This window comes from Anomaloglossus baeobatrachus, chromosome 2, assembly GCF_048569485.1.
Source record: "Anomaloglossus baeobatrachus isolate aAnoBae1 chromosome 2, aAnoBae1.hap1, whole genome shotgun sequence".
In the NCBI taxonomy this organism is placed as follows: Eukaryota; Metazoa; Chordata; class Amphibia; order Anura; family Aromobatidae; genus Anomaloglossus; species Anomaloglossus baeobatrachus.
Genome location: NC_134354.1, coordinates 179,008,563 through 179,024,933, shown reverse-complemented (window position 1 = coordinate 179,024,933; position 16,371 = coordinate 179,008,563). Strand labels below are relative to the sequence as shown.

The window sequence follows — 16,371 nt, the reverse complement described above, 5'->3', positions numbered from 1 at the left end:
GCCAGAGCCTCAGGGGATGGTGAAGGAGCGCGGCATGTGAAGGCTCCAGCCTTGTAAAATCAACCTTAACAGCACCGCCGACACAGTGGGGTGAGAAGGGACATGCCGGGAGTCCAGATTGGACCAGCTTTTCTTCCAAATCTTTGAAATCAAAAATCAAAATTCAGAGGATGCATGAGTGTGTGTGACCTCCTGAACACAAAGCATTGAACTGGGAGGATTTGTCATCCGGGGGGTGTATATGCTCGGAGGGAGGAGCTACACTTTTAGTGTAGTACTTTGTGTGTCCTCCGGAGGCAGAAGCTATACACCCATGGTCTGGGTCTCCCATAAGGAACGATGAAGAAAGCAAAACTCCAGAGGCAATGTCAGAAATGCAATATTTCTATCCGTAATTTCAGCGCACTTGGAATTGTTTTCCCCTATTTTCCAGCACTTTATATAGTAAAATAACTACAACTCATCCTGCAAAAACCAAGGCACCCGAGGTCTATGTCGACACGAAACTAAAAAAGTGAAGGCTAGAAATCCAAAATTGGTAGTTCAGAACAAGATTTTTCATACCTTTAAATTAAATGGTTGTTTGGTCTAAAATGATAAGTCAGCTGTCACTTTATGTGACTGTAAACTTATGAACCCAACTAGTATGGAGTAGGCGCATTCGACTAGTAGGTGCAGACGTCTAGTCAGGACACAGCGGTGCTCAGTACACCTGTATGGAGTGGGTGTGTCCGACTAGTAGGCATGGCCTTGCTCAGTACACTTGTATGGAGTGGATGCGTCAAACTAGTAGGTGCGGCCATCTGGGCATGACCTTGCTCAGTGCACGTGTATGGAGTGGGTGCGTCCGACTAGGAGGTGCGGCCGTCTAGTTGGCACGGCCTTGCTCAGTACACCTGTATAGAGTGGGTGTGTCCGACAAGTAGGCATGGCCTTGCTCAGTACACTTGTATGGAGTGGATGCATCCGACTAGTAGGTGCGGTCGTCTAGTGGGCACGACCTTGCTCAGTACACGTGTATGGAGTGGGTGCGTCCGACTAGTAGGTGCAGACGTCCATTAGATGTGGCCTTGCTCAATACACTTGTATGAAGTGGGTGCCTGTCCAACTAGTCAGGTTCTGACACGTGATCGCCTTTCCCGGCTCAGAAAACAGGGAATCCTGGCAGCGCACAGTGCTTGCACTGGGAGGATTCATAAGTCTGCAGTCACATAGAGAGACATAGACTGACTGCACACATCACTTTAGACGGGGCAACCCCTATAAAAATTCTTCAAGATAGATAAAAAAAGATGTAAAAATCTATCAGTTTCAAGGAATCTGTTGTCATACATAGATCATAACATTCATGGCAAAACAGCAACTAGTCGATATTTCTTCTCAATATATGAATTGCTAATAATCTGTATATTAATCTGCTTACATCCTTTTTGACTCTGCAAAGCATTTTCTTTGGCAAATAAGGGTCTTAAGAAGCAGCATCGGAAGCAATTGAGTCTAAACAGTGGCAATCCTGCCGGTGGGGGCAGTGCAGACATCATAAGGCAGCACGGGAGCTATTAAACCTGCGGGTTAAACCAGGTTTCAATCCAGTCACTGGGATTTCTCATTACGTGACAGCTAAGATCATACTCTCGCTGCCTAATTTAGCTGTCTTTGGTACAGTAGGAGGAGGGGGAAGGAAACAGCTATCACATCTGCGGAGCGAAGCTGCCAAGATCTCTACCCTGCTGTCTCAGAACGGTAAAATGCCCTTGATAAGAAAACAGCGCTTGTAGTTTCACTCAAATACGATGATTGCTTATGTTTAACAGGTAATGAAATTGAAAATATAGACAATTCCAATCTGCAATTATGGGCTGCATTATACCCGCTACACATCCAGACATACAAAGCAACACAAGAAATGTAGCCCAGCAATCACACATTGCCAAGGCTGTATTCACGTAGATCCAAAGTCCAGCCCTACAGACTCGGCAGTCCCTCACGCATTTCAGGCCCTCGGTGAGATCCACACATGAAATATGAACTCACCAGTCAGGAAGGTTTCCATCAACTCGCTGTGCGTCATTTTGGCAATTGTTCTCCCAGAGTAAGTTGCCAATGTGGGATCCGCTCCATAGGACAGTAATAGCCGCACAATTTCTAAGTGATCATTCTCCACTGCGTCATGGATGGGCCTGAGAAAAGACAACCATCATCAGCTTTCATAGTCAAACTGTAGGATGTAAACGATGTATTAGATGAATTGTATGAAGTCAGAATGATATAGCTGCTGTCTCCAGAAACAGCGCCTCCCCTGTCCATGGGCTGTGTCTAGTACTGCAGCGCAGCCGCATTCACGGTGCTGTAATATCGAACACTCCTGGATTGGATTTAGGCCACTTTTAGTATCACCACATCCTAGTAATTGACACATTACAGCGTAATCTAAGAATATTTCCTCCCTCGGCAATCTTGCCAACAGCTACCCACCTTGTACCATCCTGTGCGCTGCAATTGACGTCTGCTCCGTGCTCTAGAAGATGCCGAACAATAGTCAGCCAGCCTCTCGCACAAGCCTCATGGAGCGCACAATAGCCGGCATTGTCTCGGTGGTTAACATCACAAGATTTGCTTTCCAGGCAATAAAGAACCACTTCCTGCAGGAAAAGAAATTGGAGATGGTCGCCGTGATTACATCGCTTTCAAAGTGCAGTCTTCATTTTAAGAAAATACGAGACACAATTCAGCCCCGAAACAATAGGCAGAATCCGTCAACAGCAGGAACCGAGCGGTGGAAACGGAGCTCTGACATTGCACCATTTACTCGCTACCTGAAACCATTTAATATTCGGCTGACATTGTCTTAAGTTCACACAATGCTAATATAGTCATAATTAATGCAAAGCTAGAAGCACTAGGTAAGGCCCGAATTACTGCAAATTATGGCAATTTGTATCGATATGAAAGGTTACGGCGCCATGTCAAGTTTAATCAATGCAATAATCCTTAATGTCCTCACATAATTGAAAGATGAGGAAAAACGCAAAAACTAAAACTTATGGGCTTCTCTAGCCATCAAGAGCCGAGCCGGTATATTAAAGGGGCTCTGCATCTTTAGGAAACAATCAACTGATCACTTATCCTGAAGCTTGCACAGCTTTAAGACTACGTTCCCATGATCAGGATCTGTTGAGTCTTTGATGCTGCAGAAGATGTGCACCATCTCCGCAGTATAGTTTACTTCTGTTTTGTTTTTTTTTTCATTACGCTTTTTGTATGTGTTTTAAGCTGTGTGCGCACTAGAAAGTGCCTTTTTCTTAAGGAAAAACCGGACCCTCTTAAAGAATCCCGCACCCGCGGTAAAAAAACGCACCAAAACCGAAGCAAAATCCGCATGCGGTTTTACCGCGGTTTGCCATAGATTTACTGCAGATTTTCCGCAGGTTGGTCCCGGGTATAAAAAAAACGCAGTGTGCGCACAGAACTTTTTAAAACCTATAGGATTTGCTGGGGAATGACTGCAGCAATGTTAGACACATATTCTGCAGCAAATCTGCAGCAAAATCCACGGTAAATCCGCAGTGTGCGCACAGGGCCTCAATCACGTTTTTGACGCTTCGTCTTTGGTCTCTGTTTGGTGTGCCACGCTTTTAAAAAGGCGGTTTTGTTTTTGAAACTTCCCGGTATTCACATTGTTACAATTACATGTGTTTTTTAGGAGTTTCTTATTGCGTAAAAGCACCAAAAACACGTGCATTTTTTCCCTACCGAATTTCCGCATCTAATGCAAGTCTATGGGGAAATTCTGCAGAGAAGACTCAGGATACCTGCAAGAGAAATTGACCTGCAGACGATTGGGAAAAAGCACCGCAGGTCAGTTTACGCTGCATAAAAAAGAAGCACAGTGGACATGAGATTTCCATAAATCTCATCCACATTTTGTACTGTAAAACACTATTTACGCAGCCTCAAAAACGTGAGAATCGCACATCGTGGGCACGTACCCTCAATTAATTTTTTCATCTGGAAAAAACCTGATCAAATTCTAATGGTAAAAAGTGACAGAATGTCCATACTCTCATGACACTCAGACCGTTTTTTTTTTTTTTAGAACCCTTAATGTATGGCTTCTAATTTGGAGCGGTTTGAAGAGGACGTATGAGATTTGGTTTTACAAATCGCTAAAATAACCCATCTTTGTTTCTGGAAAATCCATATATACCATACAGAGGATTGGAGGAATCCTGGAGTGGCGGGCAGGGAGTTTTATTTTCGCTGCTAGGAAGCCAGCATCATTATTCTGCTCTGATTGCTAGAACAAAGCATTTAGGGTCTACTAGGAAATAGCTATTTAAGTGATTCCCTATACACAAAGTGCTAACTGGGGCCGTACATGTGTGCAAACCACTAAATACTGAAAATAAAGCCATTTCATATATATATACACACACACACACACACACACACACACACACACACACACATACATACATATATATATATATTTATAATAAAGCAAGTTTTTGAGATGTAAAATGTAGTATTTGTGTGCATTTCTCGGTTCACAGGTCTTCGCTGCCTTACTAAAATATTCCATTAACATAAGTCCCTTGAGGAAGTACAGTCACCTATGTAAACTGCTATTTCAGCACAACTATATATATGCAGAGGCCAATTTTATGTAAAAATGATGCTTTTGCAAAAATAGGAGAAGAAATGGAGATCACAAGTGCAATTCTAGGCCATAAATATGTACGTAAAGAAACGGTACCAGTGTCATGCTGTGGATCAAGTCTATCATCCATGTGTCCATTTTGAACATCAGTGTGTCATCCATGTGTCATCCGTGTGTCTGCTTTTACCATCAGTGTGTCGTCTGTTTGTCCGCTATTACCATCAGTGTGTCATCCGTTGTACGTTATTACCATCAGTGTGTCATCCGTTGTACGTTATTACCATCAGTGTGTCATCCGTTGTCTGTTATTACCATCAGTGTTATCCGTTGTCCGTTTTTACCGTCAGTGTGTCGTCCGTTGTCCATTTTTACTATCAGTGTGTCATCCGTTGTCTGTTATTACCATCAGTGTTATCCGTTGTCCGTTTTTACCGTCAGTGTGTCGTCCGTTGTCCATTTTTACCATCAGTGTGTCGTCCGTTGTCCATTTTTACCATCAGTGTGTCGTCCGTTGTTTGTTTTTACCATCAGTGTGTCGTCCGTTGTTTGTTTTTACCATCAGTGTGTCATCCGTTGTCCGTTATTACCATCAGTGTGTCATCCGTTGTCTGTTATTACCATCAGTGTCATCCGTTGTCCGTTTTTAGCAGTGTGTCATCCGTTGTCTGTTTTTACTATCAGTGTGTCATCTGCTATCTGCTATTACCATCAGTGTCATCCATTGTCCGTTTTTACCATCAAAGTGTTGTCTGTTGTCTGTGTTTACAGTGTGTTATTTGTGTGTCCGTTATTACCATCAGTGTGTCATCCGTTGTCTGTTATTACCATCAGTGTGTCATCCGTTGTTCGCTATTACCATCAGTGTGTCATCCGTTGTTCTTTACTACCACCAGTGTGTCATCCGTTGTCCGTTATTACCATCAGTGTGTCATCCATTGTCCGTTATTACCATCAGTGTGTCATCCGTTGTCCGTTATTACCATCAGTGTGTCATCCGTTGTCCGTTATTACCATCAGTGTGTCATCCGTTGTCCGTTATTACCATCAGTGTGTCATCCATTGTCCGTTATTACCATCAGTGTGTCATCCGTTGTCCGTTATTACCATCAGTGTGTCATCCGTTGTCCGTTATTACCATCAGTGTGTCATCCGTTGTCCGTTATTACCATCAGTGTGTCATCCGTTGTCCTTAATTACCATCAGTGTGTAATCCGTTGTTCGTTATTACCATCAGTGTGTCATCCGTTGTTCATTATTACCATCAGTGTGTCATCCGTTGTCCGTATTTACCATCCGTATGTCGTCCGTTGTCCGTTTTTACCATCATTTGTCATCAGTGTTTTTTCAGTATGGATAAAGAAAGAAATTCCAAAGCTTCTCCTATACTCTACTTTGCAATGTTACACATGGACGGCACTCGGATGGCACACTGACATGTCTCAAGTGTTTGTTTTTTTTGCACAGACTCACGGTCTGTGTAAAAACACGGTGAGCAGCCCCATAAGTTATAATGACGAGGGGTGATATCTGTGGAAAAAAAATGGATGATGCTTACTGGAAACACGGACATGTGAAAAAGGCCTTAGACATTGACTGTTTTCAGCTTATTAAAATAAGAAAAAAAATTCACAGCAACCGAGAAGGCAAGAAAGAAAAACCCAGCAGCAGCTGCATGATTTGCATGCAAGGCAAAGCAGCATCCAAGCTGCACGTAAAGCATATTGCCATTTCTCAGAAGACGTAGGATCCAGGAAACCTGCTCTGCCGATCTATAAAGGTTAAGGAGGCTGCTCAGAGACGCCGCGCATGTTGATTCACTGCCTGGCGTTCAAGCTTGTTATTAGTCAGCAGGCGGAGGGAGGGTGAAGAACAGCTCAGGAGCGTTTTATTCATTCTGATTCACACCGAGCAGGGAGAGCGCTAATCTGTGCTCTGGGCGCGCCGGACCCGAGGAGACGGTCGCTAGGATACAGCATGAAGCCTTCTCGTTTAGTTGGGGCTGTACATATTACACCAAGCTAATGAGATGCTCGCCCAAGTGAGGGAACCGTACCCCTGTGTCACGTGTCAGGATCAGGTACGGGCAACTGCGTGCTACCAGCTCGGAGATCGGCTTTCTGACACGCGGGAGGCCAAGCAACCACGCTTCAGTAGCTCAACTACCTGAATGCATCAGCCGCTATATAATGTTACAGTCTGAGGAAAAACTGGGCTGCACCAGAGAGAGGAACCCAATTAACCAGCACGATACAGAGGCCACATTCAGCCCCACTATTTAGAGACTTCATGAATCGATAGTAAATATGAAAACAGACAACATCAGATATAATTCCTTTTTTCTCATCGGATCTTTCACTCTCAATTCTGAGGTATAATCTGATGACAGATTTTCCCATTACGGAGATAGGAGATGGCAGTTGGTGCTTTTAAAATTCTATGAAGAGGAGGGGGAGAAAGTGGGAGGAGATAAGACTGACATTCTGCTGCAAGTTCGCCTGAAAAGACAGCGGTCGGTCTCCATAGAACTGTACGAGCACCAACTGCTGACTCCTATCTCAGTAATGGGGAAGTCTTCACTGAACACAGATTTTACTCCAGAATTGAGAATTTTGGATGAATTGATCCATCATGGAAGAGAAGGAATCAGATTTATCTAGTACGATATCTTACAAAGTTTCTTATTTTTACATTTATTAATTACTAGCTCTAGTATCCGGCGTTGCCCAAGATAGTAACTAAGTGCCTCTCTCTCTCTCTCTGTGCATGTCTCTCTCTATGTCAGTGTGTGTCTCTCTCTGTGTCTCTGTCTCTCTTTTTGTCTGTGTGTCTCTATGTGACTGTCTATGTGTATCTGTCTCTGTGTGTCTCTGTGTGTGTGTGTCTCTGTGTGTCTCTGTCTGTGTGTGTGTGTGTGTGTGTGTGTGTGTGTCTGAGTCTGTGTGTCTGTGTGTGTGTCTGTGTGTCTCTGTCTCTGTGTCTGTCTCTACTGAAATCATATTACCTCTCACACATTAGCTTCTTATACCAAAAATATCCTTTGCTGTTTATAGCAATCAGAGCTCCTATTAATGACCTGTAGCTCCCAGCTCCACTGACTGTAATGTAAGCAGTTTTTTTGGCAAATAACTGTAAAGTGAAGGGTTAAATTTTCCTCTCAAAACATAGTCTAAGACGTTCCCTGAGTTAAATGAAGTGGCTGTGCAAAATTTCATGATTGTAAATGCAACGGTATGGATTTCTTTAGCGGACATACACATATACACACACACACACACATGCGCACACACACACATGCGCACACACACATACACACTCAGCTTTATATATTAGGTTTATGAAAAGATAAAAATACAATGATGGCTACTCTATAAGTACAATAGCTTGGTTAATTAATAATTGTATTATCCCCTCCCCACATTACAATGGGTCGTTGTATTTGAAAGCGGTTGGGTCTTTTCAGACACCAGGATCTAGGTCTTATTGCTAGCTATGCGCCTCCTATGGGTAGATCTCAGCCATTGGGTGCTCTCGACGAGCAAAAAATTACAGGAGACAATGGCTGGTGCCATCATTTATTTTCCATTCTATAAAAAGGCACATTTGTTAAAATTCTCTAAAACTCTCATTGTTGCCCTTAGCAGCCAATCACAGGGCAGCTGTTATTTTTCCAGAGCTGTTTAAAAAATGAAAGCTGAGTTGTGATTGGTTGCTATGGACAACAAAGACAGTTTTGATAAATGAAGCTCACAGGGAAGGGGGTTTCAGGAAACATGGCGGAAATAACAAGGTGTGAACATTCACAGGGGAAATATCTGAGGCTGGCATTCAGTGGTATCAGTCTGCTGTAATCGGAAATGGTGAGGATGTGAACCTAGGTTACTTTCTTCTAACCTGAAGACGTGAGACAGTGAATAAAGCTGAGTGGTGAGTGTCAGCGCGTCTGGAAAGCACCTCCTTTATGGTAATGAAGAATATATAGACAAACTGACACATTTCTCTGAACACGAAAAACCACTATGGGGTTTCACAAACAGGTTTCAGGATGAGAAAGTGCAGAATCTGTTATAGCAACAAACGCAAGACATCCTATAGAATATATAGATCATGGTGACGGGAGGACGATTACCACTAAATATTCCCGTCACTCAGCTCATCTTTCACTTTACTGAGAGAGACATACAAACTTTTAATTCTGCTCTGGCCCAAATAGCGTAAAAAAACAAACAAAACCAAAAACTGCCTTTGAGAAATGGATCTGCCCCTCTAACTGTTCCTCAGGAGAAAATGGAGAGGAATAGAGGTAGACAGAATAGGTTTCTCAAGACTACCAAGTAGTAATTACAGTTATGAGGATTATTTTTATAGCTCATCTATTTTCAAGTACAATGTTTCTTAAAGTGGTTGTCCAATACTCAGACAACTTCCTCTTAAGGACTATGTTTCCTCCAACTAAAATACTCCTCTCCGGTGCACCTCCAGAGGCGATGACACCACCCCAGAGGCGACGGCACCACCCCAGAGGCGACGGCACCACCCCAGAGGCGACGGCACCACTCCAGAGGCGACGGCACCACTCCAGAGGCGACGGCACCACTCCAGAGGCGACGGCACCACCCCAGAGGCGACGGCACCACCCCAGAGGCGACGGCACCACCCCAGAGTCGACGGCACCACTCCAGAGGCGACGGCACCACTCCAGAGGCGACGGCACCACTCCAGAGGCGACAACACCACCCCAAAGGCGACGGCACCACCCCAAAGGCGACGGCACCACCCCAGAGGCGACAGCACCACCCCAGAGGCGACGGCAGTACTCCAGAGGCGACAACACCACCCCAAAGGCGACGGCACCACCCCAGAGGCGACGGCACCACCCCAGAGGCGACGGCACCACTCCAGGTACGACGGCGCCAAACCAGATGCAACGGCGCCAAACCTGACGCAACGGCACCACTCTAGTGGCAACCATGCTATTCCAGAGGCAAAGGCACTAGTACTCCCACCACTCATGTGACATTGTCACAATCCCTGTGGCCAATCAGTGGCTGCTTCACTCTTGCCTTCTTGGGACATAACTGACATCTTGGGGGGGATCATCCACAGCTCTGACTTCCTCAGGAGGTCAATTACATCTGGAGGGGAGATTGAAGCTAATTGAAAGCAGGGATCGCAAGACATAATATCACACGAGCCCCAGGAAACCAGTGCCAAAACCGCTGCAACAGCAAGGAGTTCAACTGTAGTTTTACTTGGGAGAAACATAGTGATTGCAGATTGATAGTATAAATAGTGGACAACCCCTTTAAAATATGTTTCCTGAGCCACGATTAATTTAAAAGTGGTATACACATCTTTGACATCTATGACATATCCACAGAATAAGCAGTAAATGTACGATAAATGCAGGTCCCAACCTGCACCCCTTGGTAATATAGAGAGGTGGCCTCGCTTGAGCAGCTCCCTCAGAATACCACTGAGCAAGTATGGGAGGTCCAGAAGTGGGACCCGCCTATTTCAGAGATGTATGGTACCTTAACCCCTTCACGACTGGCCGATTTTTCGCTTTCCGTTTTTTCTTTCACCATTCTTCTTCCGAGAGACGTAACTTATTTATTTTTCAGTCAATATGGTCATGTGAGGGCTCATTTTTTGTGGAACGAGCTGTACTTTTAAATGAAACCAAAAGTTTTACCATATAGTGTACTTGAAAACGGCAAAACAATTCCAAATGCAGAAAAATTGCAAAAATAAGTGCGATAGCACTATTGTTTTTGAGATATTTTATTCACTGTGTTCACTGTATGGTAAAACTGATGTGTGTGTGTGATGCCTCAGGTCAGTGCGAGTTTGTAGACACCAAACATGTATAGGTTATTTTTTACATAAGGGGTTAAAAAAATCGGAAGTTTGTCCGAAAAAAGTGACGCACATTTTACGCCATATTCCGTGACCCGTAGCGTTCTCATTTTTCTGGATCTATGACTCAGTGATCGCTTATTTTTTGCGTCTTGAGCTGACGGTTTTTAACGGTACAATTTTTGCGCAGATGCTACGTTTTGATCGCCTGTTATTGCATTTAGCACAAAATTTGTGGCAACAAAAAAAAAAACTTAATTTTGGCGTTTGGAATTTTTTTGCCGCTACGCCGTTTACTGATAAGATTATTATTTATAATTAATCTTATCATTAAGATTAGATCTGGCGTTTCTGAACGCGGTGATACCAAATGTGTGTATATTTTTAATTTTTTTAACCCTTTAATTTTCAATGGGGCGAAAGGGGGGTGATTTGAACTTTTAGGTTTTTCTTTTTAAATTTTTTAAAACTTTTTTTTTATTTTACTAGTCTCCTTAGGGGACTACATGGATCAGCAATCCGATCGCTCTGCCATATCTGCTGATCACAGCTATACAGCTGTAAACAGCAGATACGCTCATTTTCTGCTTCACTCGGCTCTGGGCCGAGTGAAACAGAAAGTAATTCATGTGAGCTATAGGAGTCATAACATGACCCTGTGCTACCGTGACAACCACCGGAAGTCACGTGATCATGTCACATGACTTCCGGTATCGGCCGGTAAGTAAATGTTTACCGCTGATGCCGTTATAATGGCGCTGTCAAATATTGACAGCGCCATTTAAGGGGTTAAACGGCACAAACAGATAACGTTTCTGCTCGTGCCTAGCAGGCACACATCTCAGCTGTGAAAATCAGACCGTGGGCAGTAATGCCGGCGTCACACAGGTCGATCTATTGTGCGATCGCATGAGCGGTCGTACCCGCCCCCGTCGTTTGTGCGTCACGGGCAATTTGTTGCCCGTGGCGCACAAAGTCGTTAACCCCCGTCACACGCACTTACCTGCTGAGCGACTTCGCTGTGAGCAGCGAACATCCATTTCCTGAAGGGGAAGGGACGTTCGGCGTCACAGCGACGTCACACAGCGGCTGGCCAATAGAAGCGGAGGGGCGGAGATGAGCTGAGTAAACATCCCGCCCACCTCTTTCCTTCCACATTGCTGGCGGGACGCAGGTACGGTGTTGTTCGTCGTTCCCGGGGTGTCACACAGAGCGATGTGTGCTGCCCCGGAAACGATGAACAACCGGCGCACAGAAGAAGAAACGACTTTTTGAAAATGAGCGACGTGTCAACGAGCAACGATAAGTGAGTATTTTTGCTCGTTCCCCGTCGCTCGTATCTGTCACACGCTACGATATATCAAACGATGCCGAATGTGCGTCACTTACGACGTGACCCAGCCGACATATCGCCCGACATCTCGTACCGTGTGACGCCGGCATAACACTATGACCGCTAGGACATAAGATTACTGCCCGTGGTCGTTAAGGGGTTAAAGAGTAGAAAGCCTATTTATGTTACGCCACGACAGTATACAAAGCGCCTTGGATTTCGGGTAATGTTGGCAGGAGATGCGAATATAAAGCTCACTAAGGTGTGCAAGATCATCAACAAATGTGTAACAGCGAAGAATAACTAGTTACATACTTTTGTAAGTTAAAAAAAATAATATTTTAAGATATTGGCACTGTAAGACTAGTCGGCAGATTATTCGGGATGATGCATAGCATATGGTGCATGAGTGGGCCGGGGTGTCATAAAAGCATACAAGATGTATGAAATCTGTCACTAGTACAACAAGCACTTACTTCATATCCCAACCGGGCTGCTCTCTGCAAGAGCGTCTCGCCAGCGTTCTTGTTAACAATGAGACGGCGGGCTTCAGGGGGCATCGGGCGACTGGGTGTGATGTCTTGAATATGGCTGAGCAGTGGTGACATCTGGGATGGAGTCTGCATCAGAGACATCTGATCTGGCACCTTCACCGGGGAGTTGTCTGGTGAAAACTCAATCTGTTTCCGAAACCCTTTTAGGCTGACCTGTAAATTGAAATAAAATGTATGGCCATTAGGTGATGAACCTGAAAGCCGCATCCATTCTTGGTGACACAGGCTGTTGTCGCGGCTAGTAGCCTAGAATTATCTACTTATAACGATTAGAGAAGCGCAGAGACCGGGGAATTTATGGCCGAGTAGATGTCTGAAGTCAGAGGCCACACACTTAAGAAAAGGGAGATGGGATCTGTATATTATACATTGTAAATGGCTTCTTAATTGCAATAATTACATCAGTAATGAACGGACAAGTTGATCGTATCTGTAGAAACTTTTTTTTTTTGCAAGGGCCAACAAATCGCCCTCTGTAAATAAAAGCTGTGCACAGAAAAGCTCCGCAACGTGAGGTCAACATGTATAATACAGTACAAAGGGGCAAACGAATGCACAAGCCCAGCAAGACATAATATAATGTAACACAATGAAGGACTTCAAGACGTCTATGGAGAAGCAGGAAATATTAGAAATCTATAAGCGGATGACCTTTCAGTTGCTCTGCAATGTAGTTAGCACGGAACCAGCTATTAATCCCTTCACTTGTGAAATGCTGCCTGTCGCAAAAAATAATATGTTGCGGATCGCTCAGGCGTAATTCTCCAGGAACACCACTTCAGGCAATTAAAGATGGACGAAAATAAAAATATCCTGCAAATTACCTAGCAGGCAGATCACTGCTTTCTGAACGTATAGGACAGCAGGCTTTTAGAGGAAATAGTGTACATGTGTTCATGACTAATGCTTTATAGGTAATTACACTATTCACACACTATCCAATTTGTGATAATACTTATTCACATCATCAATATACCGGCCAAAAGTGCTACACTGGTCAAAAGTCCGAAACATAAGTGAGATCAGCTGAAACCTGTTACAATGGATCTAAAAAGTCTATACACCCCTATTAAAATGTCAGGTTTTTGTAACGTAAAAAAAAAAACACCCTTAATATCACCCATAACCTGTACAAATCCATTGAGAAACAAATGAAAAACATTTTGAGGAGGAAAATAACAAAACTAAAAGAATGTGATTGCATAAGTATGAACACCCTTTTATAATTGAGGATGTGGTTGTGTTCAGAATTAGCCAGTCAGTAACATGTTAAATAGAAGTCAGTACACCACTACCATCATTTACAGGGACTCTGATTAACTCCATGTAAAGTTTAGTTGTTCTGGTAGGATTTTCCTGACATTTTATTACTTGCATTTTGCAGGAAAAGCGATGGTCCATAAACAGCTTACAACACAGCAAAGGGATCCCATTGTTGAAAATGATCGGTAATTTGCAAGGAATTAGATATAGCTTGGAACAGGGTGAAGACAGGCATCAAGACATGGCTTAAATTTAGCACAAAAGTGACCTAGCACTGGAAGTCGAATAAAAATTGATGAAATGTCAAGAAAATTAGTCCAGGAGGCTGCCAAGAGACCTACAGCAACATTAAAGGAGCTGCAGTAATTTCTGGCACGCACTCGTCATGTATTGCATGTGACAACCATCTTCTTGAAATGTCTGGCTGTGGGGTAGGATGGCAAGATTGAAGCCTTTTCTTACAAAACATCTAGGTTTTGCTAAAACCTACACAAATGTGCTATAAACATGTGGGAAAATGTGTTATGATCTGATGAGACCAAGGTTGAACTTTGTGGTCATGAGGCGAACGATATCACTCCAGGGGAGTGGAGTAATGGGGACATACCTAGATATCCCAGTCACCTCATCCCCAGGCACAATTTTAACATCTGATCTCCGAAATACCAGTGTTGCAAAATAAAACATACATGGCTGCAATAACAGAACTAGTGTCCGATTTAGGCTTCATTCAGACGTCTGTTTTTCATGGACATTTTCTCTCCGTGTTTTTCACCCCTTGTAATCTACGGAGCTGTTCACATGTCTGTATTTTTTCAGACTGCATATCCGAAAAACAATTAAAATCAGAGACAGAGTCTCTTTTTGATCCCAATTACGAATGAAAATTATCTATAGAAGTCTATGGGTCCATAAAAATCCCAGGCAGCACACGGATGACGTCAGTGTGTAATCTGTGTGTGGTCTGTGACTAAAGCGGGCTTTACATGCTACGATATATCATATGATATGTCGTCGGGGTCACGTTGTAAGTGACGCACATCCGGCATCATTTGACATATCGTAGCGTGTAACAGCTACGAGCGATTGTGAACGAGCAAAAATACTCACCTTATCGTTGTTCGTTGACACGTCGCTCATTTTCAAAATATCGAACGTCCTTCTGTGCTCCGATTGTTCATCGTTTCCGAGGCAGCACACCACTCCGTGTGACACCATGGGAACGATGAACACAGCTTGCCAGCATCCCGCCGGCAATGCGGAAGGAAGGAGGTGGGCGGGATGTTTACGTTCCGCTCATCTCCGCCCCTACTCTTCTATTGGCTGGCCGCTGTGTGACGTCACTGTGACGCCGAACGTCCCTCCCCCTTCAGGAAGTGGATGTTCGCCGCCCACAGAGAGGTCGTTTGGAAGGTAAGTACGTGTGATGGGGGGGTTACAACATTGTGCGACACGGGCAACAAATTGCCCGTGACGCCCAAACGATGGGGGCGGGTGCGATCGCAAATTCGATCGCACGATTAATTGCAGCGTGTAAAGCAGGCTTAACACTGTAATGGATAGGAGAAGCTTTGTAATTCACTTATTTTTCATATGAAAAAATCACGGATGGTAAAAACTGACACAATGATCGAACACCGATTAAAATCAGATCGAAAGCACCGGTGAAAGTCGGGCCATAGCTGACATCTGATGATGCCTTGGATTGCCGGTGATTCGAGTTCGGGCGACATTAATCAACACACGGGTTCCCTGTAGGACCTGTTTCACATCATGTTTTTCTAACTATTGAAAGCGACACGTTTTATATTATAAACCCCAAAAACTGATCTGTTGAAAAACTAATCCAGAATGGATGTATTTTAAACTATATCTGTTATTCTTTTAGCATGTACGTTGCGTTATCCTTCTTTTTAAAGAGACCAAAAAAGATGGAAAAAAAAGGATTGAACCGTATGAAAGTATGTTACATCCATCTCTTCCATAGATTGCAATGTTCTAAAGATGGAACTGGTTTTTAAAGGATGAAAAGTGAAGCAGACTCTGATTTTAGCATTCTGTAAAATGAAGGATCGAAACGTAGATATGCACAAATGTATACACAAACGGATACGTCAAGTGCACCAAAAATACACGGCAGAAGCAATATCCTTATAGCGATCATGCATGCTGTGTAAGTAAGTCTTCACTTGCCCTTAAAGTCGGGCCTAGATGGAAGGGCCTATATTCCTTTAAATCTATCTATGTATATACATGATGCATGCACTGAAAAAACAAGGCGACAGAGGCCCACGTACCTTTTCGTCTGCGCTTCCGTTCTCCATGCTGTCATCCCTGGCTAGCAGGCTTCTCCGCTTTCTCTCCAGAGGAGTCATGTGCTTTGTTTTGAATTGCCGTTTTCCAGAGGGTTTCTCGCAGTCTGTGTAATCCTCAGGCAATGACGCGACTTGGAGACTCCCCTCTTCATCTGTACATTGCACGTACGCCTTGCGGCCCTCTCTAATCTTCTGCTGCTTGGCTGCTAACCTGGGGGCTGGAGTAGGGTGCGTCTGACTCTGCCGCTTGCTGCTTGGGCAGCCGAGTGGAAAGCCCTTCGTATGCGCAGACACTGGGATTTCTGAGGAGAGGAGAGAATTCAAGATGCTAAGCGCTGCACAGCTGGAGCCGAGGAATGAATATGGATTCTTACCGAATAAGCCGTCTTA

General features: G+C 44.1%; 1 protein-coding gene across 5 annotated transcripts in view; it reads right to left on the bottom strand.

The window, feature by feature from the left end:
• BCOR (BCL6 corepressor) overlaps positions 1-16,371 on the bottom strand; it is a 213,949-nt gene that overhangs the window by 11,072 nt on the left and 186,506 nt on the right. For all 5 annotated transcript variants that reach the window (XM_075335504.1, XM_075335501.1, XM_075335505.1 and 2 more), the window contains 4 exons: positions 15,964-16,283; positions 12,326-12,556; positions 2,476-2,642; positions 2,035-2,180 (listed from right to left, as the gene is read on the bottom strand). In XM_075335504.1, the coding sequence (XP_075191619.1) occupies positions 2,035-2,180; positions 2,476-2,642; positions 12,326-12,556; positions 15,964-16,283 (864 nt within the window). The remainder of the gene's footprint in view (positions 1-2,034; positions 2,181-2,475; positions 2,643-12,325; positions 12,557-15,963; positions 16,284-16,371) is intronic.